Source organism: Anarrhichthys ocellatus, unplaced genomic scaffold (genome assembly GCF_004355925.1).
Source record: "Anarrhichthys ocellatus isolate YVR2014 unplaced genomic scaffold, GSC_Weel_1.0 scaffold42, whole genome shotgun sequence".
Classification (NCBI taxonomy): Eukaryota; Metazoa; Chordata; class Actinopteri; order Perciformes; family Anarhichadidae; genus Anarrhichthys; species Anarrhichthys ocellatus.
The window spans coordinates 1070155-1081039 of record NW_022280072.1 but is presented as its reverse complement, the minus strand read 5'-3'; the positions used below and the strand labels follow the sequence as shown (position 1 = coordinate 1081039).

The window sequence follows — 10885 nt, the reverse complement described above, 5'->3', positions numbered from 1 at the left end:
CCTGCTAATAACGTGCCTTTTCTTGATTAATTAAATGCATCAGAGAGTACAAGTCACTGTAAAAACAAAGCACAAGACTCAAACGTATCTCAAACAGATGGACCTGCTCTGTGAGTTGCATCACAACTATTTATTCCATGTGCAGTGTGTTGACTGGAAAAGTTATAATTAAGCATGAAATCATAAATATGGTTTATTGACTAGTGGAGAAAGAAAAAGTTTCCAATTGAACCATTGTACTCTGAAAAGCTTTTTTCCTTCCCACAATTAAAGTTCACTCCAGCCAAAGGAAACGTTGTGGAAAAAAGATCTGCTTTCTTTTCATCACTCTCATGCTATCTGATACCATGATGAAAGTTTATTAAGCAAGGCACTGGGCTCAACTCTCACATTTCCTAGAAAGCCGTCATGAATTTATTGCTCAAGAAGACGAGGAGACACAAGTGGACAATGTCGCCACCCGGTGGTGAGTTGCGGAAGGTGCAGCAGTCTAGAAAAGGGCAGTTAAACTGTTGTTACAGCAAACTGACCATCAGTTTCAATTCAAGGCACACACTCGACATCTGTGGTACTTTAGGAACCCCTGGAATAAAATAAAAAAACTAGACTGACTGATCAGACTTTATGGCGTCACTGCTGACAGTTTGTTCACTTGCAGACTTATTAAATATCAATATTTGTACAACTAATACGGGTGTTTCTTCGCCCTATTTGATCAGTTATAATCATTGTGTGCATGCATCCTTACAATATTACTGTTACTTCCTGGTCTGGTGAAAGGTAGCTGAGCTCATCAGTGTTGCAGGTGAACAATATTGAGGGATCATTGTCCCTTTATGACAGGAATATATGAGCTCATAACCTGCTGCTGCGTCAACCTTTGTTAATCTTTCTTCTCTTAAAGTGTAGCATCTGGCATTTAAGAATGAGTTTTTATAACTAAGAACTAAACTGAAGACCATTATCATCACAAAAATAAATGTAGGTAAAGTTAACACTTCAGGCAACTTCATGATTCACCATGAAACCACATCTTTAAGATCTTTAAAAATAAAACGCCAAAATGAATCTGAGGGATAGTTTGGGTATTTTGAAGTGTGGTTGTATGAGGTACTTATTCACAGTCAGTGTACTACCAACAGTAGATTGAGTTTAGAGAAGAACCAGCAAAGCAATGTACTGTAGCAAAACGTATTTTAGACACCTAAAAAATGTCAATATCAGTTTAAGTGTACTCTATATTTAGAATATTTTCACCGCTGTACCTTGTTGTCAGACAGAAGTTTCCAACGGGGAAGTTAAGTCGGTATATCGATCTTTGCTCTCTTCAAAGCCAAAAGTCTCCTTTGACAAAAAACAGTAATTTTACCTCGTAGAACACGGGAGTTGCTGACGGTAAAAATGACTGTTTCTGTCAATGAAGTCTGGTGGCTTTGAAGAGAGCATAGACAGATATAAGATATGGAACCCCCGCCAGAAAGGGCTGTAGAAAGGTGAAGCAGTTGAAATATTCTAAATATAGCGTACACTTGATATAGACTTTAAAAAGGTGTCGAAAATATGTTCGGGGCACGCCGACTGTCATCTGATGCGGATAATACCGCGTACATTTTTTTTACACACCCACATTCCGCAAAGACCCGCCCTACTCTGCCTCCGATTGGCTCGTACTTGTTTCCTTGTCACAGAGTTTGTATTGCAGATGACGTAGATTGGTGGATGGTTAGTAGGTTAATGATCTTAACTTAGATGTGGATTGCAGCCTTCTTGTACAGTACTAATTACAATGTCCTGATTCATTTAATGGAATCTGTTGGAGATTCAAATTTTGACAGTAATTAACAAGACCATTTAAAAAAGGCGCTTCAAGCCTCACGCAGTAAAGAAGACGGGAAAAAGCCAGAGGTGTGACCCGACCCACCTTAGCTCCACAGTCTGCTCCCTTCTTCACACAGAAACCAACAAAGGAGGGGTCCGCCACTTTGACCAGGATGTTATCTACACAGTACACATGGATGAATTCAACCCCTCTCCGCTCCATGTCGTCCATGATGCCCTGGTTCCTCAGAGCTCGGTAAAGACCCCCATTCCCATCTGAAATACAGACACAGGGGACACTCGTTTTACAACACACAACCTCAACGTGGCAAATAATAAACACACAGCTGTGAATTCACGCTGCCAATGGAGCCAGAAGTCGCAAATCCTGAGCCGGCTTACCAGGGGCCATGGAGAGCTTCCCTTTGTTCTCCAGGATGATCTTGCCATTGTAGTCCATGGCTGGTAGCATGCCCTGCTGGAAGAAGATGATGTTGTTCTTGTCCAAGCCAAAATAGCTATTTCGGGAGAAATAGTCCTTGGTGGACTGCATTGTCCTGCCGCTGGTCATGATGTACCTGAAGGCAACACAGAGGTTGTTTACTCGTTTTCCTCTCTATTTTAAATAACTTATAAAAGTGTGAACCGGGTAGCTGAGGGATTGGGGGATGCATGCTTAGGATAGATACACTTTAAACGCTGCAGACAATGTCAGTATCTGAAACTAACGAAACTTACAACAAAACTGCTGTCACCAAGCCAGAGATGTATAAAGTTTAAGTATATGACGGACAGTAAAACTGTAACAACTTCTCTACAGAATCAGACCTGCTGAGGATGACGTCATGAAGCCATTTGGGACCGTTAAACCCTAACTACGATGTCAGCTGACTTTATGCACTCCACTGCCCTCCTGTTATCTCCATCTCTCAAACTTTCAAACTGTCCTTTGATCCGCTCCACGGGGAGATAATCCTTTTCCAGTAATTTTCCTTTTGAGGCAGTGATTCAAGTTAATCATCATGCAAACACAACTGGAGCAAATGGTTGCAGGTCCAATAATGAACAGAAAGACAGTATTTGGTTCCTTAAATCCCTTTTTTTGTTCTTCTTCAAATAAAGCAGCAATTCAGCCGACAGGCACACGAACTAAAAAGCCTCAGTCATCTCTCCCCGAAGCACAACGTGACGTCTTACCAGGGAAGACAGCACTTGATTTTGTGCTTCTGCTCAGCCAGCTGTTGAAGTTTGAAAATGCGTTCGGCCTGGATCTGAAAGAGGGTTTTGTGGGACGGCAGCCCCACGTCGTACATGCCTTTGGGGTAAGAGAACCCCAGTCTGGTTCCCTGGCCCCCAGCCAGCAGCAGGACCGCCACTTTACTCTGAGAGATGCAGTGTAGACCTGACGGCGCACAGAGCACAGTTTGTCATAAATAGTAGCGAGAATATCGGTCCTATGAAGCAGAGCTGCAGCGACTTATCAATTAATCATTCTGAGTAATTCTTTAAGGAAAGAAAAGTTTAAAATCTCTGTTTCGAGCTTCTTAAATGTGAATGTTTTCTGGTTTCTTTAGTCCTCTGTGACAGTAAACTGAACATATTTCAGTTGTGGACAAAACAAGACATTTAGGAAAAACATTTTTCACCATTTTACAGACCAAACATTAATAATCATCAGATTCATTGACAACGAAAGCAATCGTTAATTGCAGCTCTACTGTCAAATGTATTTACGATATTGAAACACATCTAGACCGACATGCTGCTACATGACGCACAATCTCATTGCACTAACACAATATCTCATCTCCAATAAGGGTCATAGTGCATTCTTCTTGCTAATGTAAGGACATCTTAGATCAATAACAACAACTTTAACTAAAACAACACTGATAAAACGTATTAATAAAATGTATTGCCCAACGTTTTATGGCCACTCCAACAGGACTTTGGCAACGTAATAAATTAGCCCTAAACTGGAATCTGACGACTCTGCACGAGTCTTTGATTGTGGTTCAGTTTACGAGGGTTCCAGTCTGTCTTACATAAACTGCTGCTACGTGACTTGATATGTAATACTGCTTCTTCTTACAAGTGCCAAAAGACAAGGTTTATACCAGCAAACTGGGCGGGCCTGCTAGACTTTGACTACCCACCGAAACCTACAAACACACACACACACACACACACACACACACACACACACACACGGTATTTGGTACTGACAGAGCAGAGTGACCTCATGAGGGTCAAGCAGAAACTCGATTTACATCAGACACAAATCAGGACCAGATGTTCTCCGCCTCCCCCAGGAAAACCTCACTAAATGCTCAGACCCCCACTGCAAAGAGGAGATTGCGCAAGAGCATAATGAACAACTCAAGCCGACTTACTCATATTTCAAATCTACGCAGGAGACCGTTTGTGAGTTTCTACAACCACACGGTGAAACAAAGAGGGAGTTTCTGATGATACTCATTTTAAAGTTTTTATTTAAAATGTTGCTTTTGTTTTGTGGGAACTCAATCATCTGATAATATCAATAACACAAGTTACCAGATCGCCTGCTGCCCCATCTCCACGTCAAACATCTGAATTACCTTGTTTTAATCCCCTTTAGGCTTCTCAGTCTGACTCCAGGAGATATTTCCTTTCCTTGGAAAGTACTAGCGTGATTGTTCCTAGGCAAGTCTTTCAAGTCTAACAATTGGTAATTACATTGTAATAAATCCAATAAAATATTGACAAGAATACCCTCTTTGTTTCCTTATAACATGTGTTACACTGGTCCAATAAAGGTGTAAAGATTGAGTACTCAGACAGAAGCTGTCGATGGAGCTCACCTGCTTCCTCCCAGTCTTTGAGGCTCTCCCGGTCCCTCGTCACACTCCCCAGGACCTCCCGGGGCACCGGCTCCAAGCGGGCGTCCATCTCCTGGTTGCTGCTGCCGGAAGTCTCCGTGGTCTTCTTGAAGAACCCGTTGATCTCCTGAAAGTCCATCCCCTGCAGGTCGAGGGTCAGGTCGCTCTGCTCCTTGGGGCCCAGCTCTTTCCAAAACTGCAGGAGGTGCGACTGGCCGGCTTCAGCCAACCTCTTGGTGAGTCCGCTGGCGTTTGGGTCCATGATGAAAAGTTCTTCTGATTAACTCTGAAACAAAAAAAAAAAAAAAAAAGAGTGGTTACTTAAGAGGATACTACGGTCATGTCCTCAGCCATATTTCTGGAATTTATATATGTATATATTCATTATTATTATATTATAACATTTCTGGGGTTACAATGATGTGAAGAGGAGTTAACACTGTACAACTACACACATATTACAAATGTTAAGGCTGATTCTAATATTGTTTGACTACATTTGATTGTGTTTAGGAAATAAAACAAAAAGAAAAACACTTATTAGTCATCATAAAAGGAATTTGGTATATTCCCCACTGGCGTCACACACCTGCCACCTGGTCATTAAAGGAGAGATATCATTTTGTTTTGTTCGATGGTTAGTCGAAACTACTTTTAGGAGGGTGGAGTTATTCTGGAGAGTAATGACCTCGGTATTTATTATATACTGTAGAACTAGAACAACAAGTGAACACACAATGCATCACATAGCAGAACATTTACATCTTGTACTAGAACTGTAAGGGCAAGCTTTAATTGAACTGACTACCACTCTGATGTTCATTCACTCTGGTTGGAAACCAGGAAATCATCACACCACTGGAGGGGAACTTTTAGCACCGGTATTCACAAATATTTTCAAAATAAATGTTCACAAGAGTCTCTGTGAAGAGGTTTAAAGAGGATGTAAAACACAGCAGGTATAAGCCTCTTCGCTCGTAGCAGAGGACATTTAGTATTAGCGAGGTGTAATGAAATAGACTGCTGTTACTTAGCTGTGCTATGTATTGATTTGTTTCTATACAAACTGCATGTATCATTGTGGTGGTGCAGCACGCGAGTTGACAGCCGCACCAGCAGATACTAAGAGCTAACCGGCTAACTGTGGAGCTAACAGTTAGCAAAGCAGGTAGAATACATCAAAGATAATATGACTTGTAATATTAAACTCGTCTTACCTTTTCACAAGTGCTCCTCTTGGAGTTTAAGACCATTAATGCCAGCCAGTCCGTTGAGTGGTTTTTCTTGTACTGTATTTTTTTTTTAAGACTCCTCCCACCCGGACTACACCTCCTGGTACGTCACGTTTGACGTGGCACAAGTGGCGGGGCGCGCGAGCTGGACGCAGCCCTCTCCTCAGCAGAGATGCTGCTTTCAAGTGCGTCTCGTAAATCTAAGACTTCTTCTTCATTTTTGGTTTTAGCCTACTGGCGGTTTACAGAAACAAACAATGATAACTGTATCATGACTGTAGGAATATATTTTAATCTGGATATTTAATCCGTGTCATTTAAATAAAGCCATTTGCAACTGTAATGGACCTTTGCTATTCGGCTACCAGAACCAGTTTTAAGTCTCACATTTAACTTTTTTTAATGGTACATAAAGTAGCAATTAGTCATGTATGTCATAAGGCTTAAGCTAAGCTTTCCTACGTTTAGCTCTTTTACTTCTCACTCTGACAGACTTTTTACATTTTTTTTAATCTATTATTATTTTATATTATATATTATTCCAGATTTCCTGCCAATATGTAATTTACACCTGATGAATGATTGATTTTGCTTCTGATTAATTTTACATTTATGTTGCAATGCCTCGCTGTGGCCACTGGAGGGCAGTGACTCGGGACATTTTTTTAATTTCCCCCACGTTTCTATTAATGCTCTTTGTTATTCACACAAAACAATAAAGTAGTGCACAAGCATACACCATTCACAAGAAATTCAAACCCCAATTTCTAAAATATCCAAAGCAATTAAAAAAAATAACAAACAAAAAAACAGGATTGATTGACATGATCTACGGGTCCACTCCGGAGCACTAGGTGGCGCTATCGCACCAACCTGCCATTAAAACAAACCAGAGAAGAAGACGTTTATGAGGCGGAAGCCGTTTTGTATCAGCTGACACACGTTTGTTTTGGTCCTCCCAGCTAAGACCTATCGTTAGCTAGTTAGGAGCTCTTTCATCTATTTCTGTTTCTGCGATCGGATTACTTATTTTTTCTGTGACAGCTATAACGGAAATGAAGAAGTTTTTGGAAGACATTAAGAAAGACATTAAGTTTAAATCTGCGGGACCTGGGAAGAAGTTAACAGAAGAAGCCAGGCAAATAGAAAATTTTACTTTTTTTTTCCACAGCTAACGTTAGTAGAGCTACAGCTAACAGCTGTCTAACGTTTGAAATATTGAGTTAGCAAATAGCTAGCTGCTGATAATTTGATGAATATTGGGTCACTATTAGCATGCCGTAAAGCTAACTAGAATGGTGCTGATTAGTGGTTTTTCATTGTATGTTAGGTAGCTTAAAATGAGCTAACGTTAGATGTTAGCAGCTAGATTATATAACTAGCTAGTACTCGGCACAGCGGGAGGTGCCTATCTAATGTCAGGTTAAGATAACAGTTAATCCCTAAACAATCTTATTTAGCCAATGCTCTCAGTAACGTAAAGTGACGCTTTGTTGTCGTTAGCATGTGAAGTAGCCAAGCTAGCTAACCTGCATTAGTTGTGGTAGCAATTTAGCTAATAGTGCTTATTTAACATTTCCCAAAAAGGATGCACTTAAAAATACACAATTAAAGTAAGGCATTCAATTAAAGAGATTTGTTTTTAATTAACCGAAAATCTGGTTAATTATATTTCATATGGATTTATGAGAGAACAATACAGTATATATTGCGAAAAAGTTTTATATAATATTGCAATGGCTTTAGACACTTTTGTTGTTACATTATTTATGTGTAATTTCAAACATATTTTGAATTGCTTAAAATTAATGATAACTTGTTAATATAAAACCATTTCTTCAAGGCTTTTAATTTCCTTTCAAGTGTATTCAGAACACGTTCCAGCAAATTCCACTTCTTATGTGTTAAAGCATTTGTGTCTGTTTGGGATGGAGGTTTGCGGCCCAACAAGGAGCCACAACGTACCCCTCTTCACTTCGCTCTTCTGTCCTCATAACACTGTAGTGCCAAGGCCGAGGCGGCGCAGAGCAGCTCCAGTGCCAAGCACAACCGCTATGTTCCCAGCGAAGGATCCCAGAGGGCCGGAGCCGCAGCTCTGGCCAGGATAGAGCAGCACCCCCGGCCGAAGGTCCACACCTCTCAGGACGCCATCAGGAACCAGGGTGAGACAAACAACCCACATCCAACACTGGATACATGACGTGTAACACCTGATTCTGAGGTACCTCTGTTCAGAGATAGTGCTTAGATGAGCAGCAACATATTTGTGCAATGATTCTTTAGACTATTATATGAGTGTTTGATTAAAGAATAACAATTTAGTTTTGCATGATTCGTCTGTATTTGTAGTTAGAAGAGAACTGGAGGCGGCTGCACTGACCGATAAAGAAAAGGCTGATGCAGCAGAGGTATGTATGTCAGTGATTTGTTTCTTTGAATCAAGGTTTCTGAAATTACTTCATAAACATAATACATGGCTCTCAGTGATCACTATTCATTCTGACGATATTCATGAATGACAAATCTTTTCCAGAGATCCAAAGTGCCAGTGATAGATCCCGCCTGTTTGTCAGTGTCAGGTGTGTATTTCACCTGTCCGCTAACTGGAGCCACTTTAACTAAGAGAGAGAGGGAAGTACACATTAAAGAGGCCATTTTAATGGTACGTCTGAAGATACTGTCACTTGTTGTTGTTTCAGCTCAAATTAGAACGTGTTTGCAACATGATAATTTAATCTGAATATTATTCCACCGAGTGTCGTTGGTTAAAAGATGTACTCTTGTTTTTACTGTCAGCGGTTTGAGGAGGACGCGGTCGAGGCCTCTGTTATGATGGTCCACACATTTAACAAAGACAGAGAGAAAGTGAAGGCTGCTGTGGACATCATAAGCAAGTAAGACACGCGGCAATGGTTGATCGTTATGCTGACATTAAAGCTACTATGAGGAATTTTTAACTGGTTATGAAACAGTCTCAATATAATACTGACGCCTCTATATGACCTACATAAATAAACGAGACCATCAGAGAGAAATCAGACAATATCATACCGGTTCACCAGAAACTTCTTCAGCTTAGACTCCAGCGTGCCGCCTTCAACCTGCTGTCAGAAGCTCTGGCGTTAGGAACAGAGCTCAGTGCTTGGCAGAAGCCCCTCCTCCTCCTCCTCCTCCTCCTCCAGCGAGGAGCAGAGTCCCCGTTCTGAGCCAACACTGACACCACGCTACTGGAGACCCAGGTCATATTGCTGGGTCTGCTGGAGGGAAGGGAGACACGGGAGAACAAGAACCAGGACTGAGAGGGACAGACTGTCAGACCCTGCTGCAGTAAAATGAGAGGTTTTCTAAAAGGACTCTGGTGCTCTGAAACAATACCACTTTTGTCCACAGGGACCGCCAAGATGAACAGAAAATAAAAGCTCCTTGTAGTAGCTTTAAGTTCTTTTGACTTCTACTGTTGTCACAGAGTTGAATATCCTCATTAATTCTGTTTTAAACAACTACGTTACTTCATGTGTCATTGTTTTGTCAATAGATATATTGAGAATATATGCAAGAATCCCACAGAGGAGAAATACAGGAAGATTAAACTCAGCAACAAGGTGTACCAGGTGAGTTTGAAACCAGAGTCTCTCAGTACTGTGGACCTCATCCCCGTTCCTTTTATATCATTCCCATTTTTTTATGTATTTCAGGAGAAAGTTCGTTGTGTGGAGGGCAGTAGAGAGTTCCTGGAGGCCTTGGACTTCACTAGCATTATGCTTCCTGTAGAGGGTCAAGGTAAATTAATCCTAACAAGTTCCTTATCAACAGACGACAGATCCTTTAAAAAGTCAACCTGGCAAACGCAACTTTCCGACAACATTCCGTCAGTTGTTACATATTCTGATTTGTGTTTGCCTTTGCTGGAGATCAGAGGAGGAAGAGGAGTTCCTGGTCTTACTGGAGTACAGTCCCGATGCCCTGGAGCTGATGAAGGAGAGGAGGGATCGTCTGCAGAGAGGCGAGCCGGTCAGAGCTCAGCTGGACAGACAGCCTCAGGCGTTCAGAGCCTCTCCCAACGCCCAGCGCTTCGAGCTGCCTCCAGAATTCTACAACCTGACAGCGGAGGAGCTCAAGAAGGAGCAGCAGCAGAGGTACAGACTCCTCGGTGATGGATGTTACATAGAGATGCTATTTCTGACTCTTTTTTTCCGACCTGCTGATTCCGGGGAGCTATAATCAGCAGCATACACAATAGATTTCTTGTAACTTTTCCCATCCTTTACTCACGGCTTATTTTGGACTTCCAAATTGCGAGCTTTATGTTTTCTTTACTCACGCCGAAGAACTTCCACGCAGACGACATGTGTTAGGCTATACTGGCTGCTGCTGTGTGTGTGTGTGTGTGTGCGTGTGCGCGTGCCACTGTGTGCAGCAAAGTAAACCATAATGCATCACATGTAAACAGACACAATTAAACAATAAGTGCACTCCAGTTGCACTGTGTAATTCAGATGTCAAGACTCTGTATTGCAACACTTTTTGTGTTACATGAATGTCTTTGTTACACGTCTAATTAAACAGTTGAACTACATTTTTATTCCCTCTAGTTGTAGTCGTGATGCTGGGACGGTGGAGTAAAGTTCAACATCAGATGCCTTTTATCTGCATTTTCTTATTTGAGCAATGCTTAGTCAACATGCAGTTACGCAACGCCGATTCATTTTGCCTGATTAAATCTTGCACAAGCGTTACTGGGCTGTTGCAAAACAACCACATAAGTTTCTGCACATCAAGCTGGTTGATTGTGTTCTGCGACGCGGCCTCCCAATCGTCGGACGAAGCGGTGGCATCTTCTAGAGACGCATGCAATGAACAAAAATGACAGAAGAAGCCAAGAGCCAGATGTTGTAAACATGCTGGAACACATCAATACTGTCTGATGGTGGAGCCCTTCAGTCCCACCTTGTTTTAAGTGCTCCCTGAGTGATG

At 41.6% G+C, this 10885-nt stretch overlaps 2 protein-coding genes across 4 annotated transcripts in view; one reads left to right on the top strand and one right to left on the bottom strand.

Moving 5' to 3' along the window:
- uap1 (UDP-N-acetylglucosamine pyrophosphorylase 1) overlaps nucleotides 1–5985 on the bottom strand; it is a 16863-nt gene extending 10878 nt beyond the window's left edge. For 2 of the 3 annotated variants that reach the window (XM_031868330.1, XM_031868332.1), the window contains exons 1-5: nucleotides 5897–5985; nucleotides 4662–4965; nucleotides 3016–3220; nucleotides 2221–2396; nucleotides 1922–2094 (exon numbers count right to left, since the gene is read on the bottom strand). In XM_031868330.1, coding sequence (XP_031724190.1) covers nucleotides 1922–2094; nucleotides 2221–2396; nucleotides 3016–3220; nucleotides 4662–4941 — 834 coding nt within the window. In that variant the 5' untranslated portion in view covers nucleotides 4942–4965; nucleotides 5897–5985. Of the gene's footprint in view, nucleotides 1–1921; nucleotides 2095–2220; nucleotides 2397–3015; nucleotides 3221–4661; nucleotides 4966–5896 lie in introns of those variants that run through there. The other variant, XM_031868331.1, reaches the window with a different exon arrangement.
- Nucleotides 5986–6848: 863 nt separating this feature from the next.
- Nucleotides 6849–10885, top strand: part of ubxn6 (UBX domain protein 6) — a 6660-nt gene continuing 2623 nt past the window's right edge. The window contains exons 1-8 of the mRNA XM_031868542.1: nucleotides 6849–7049; nucleotides 7916–8073; nucleotides 8261–8319; nucleotides 8445–8573; nucleotides 8708–8805; nucleotides 9447–9522; nucleotides 9607–9691; nucleotides 9828–10047. Coding sequence (XP_031724402.1) covers nucleotides 6967–7049; nucleotides 7916–8073; nucleotides 8261–8319; nucleotides 8445–8573; nucleotides 8708–8805; nucleotides 9447–9522; nucleotides 9607–9691; nucleotides 9828–10047 — 908 coding nt within the window. The 5' untranslated portion in view covers nucleotides 6849–6966. The remainder of the gene's footprint in view (nucleotides 7050–7915; nucleotides 8074–8260; nucleotides 8320–8444; nucleotides 8574–8707; nucleotides 8806–9446; nucleotides 9523–9606; nucleotides 9692–9827; nucleotides 10048–10885) is intronic.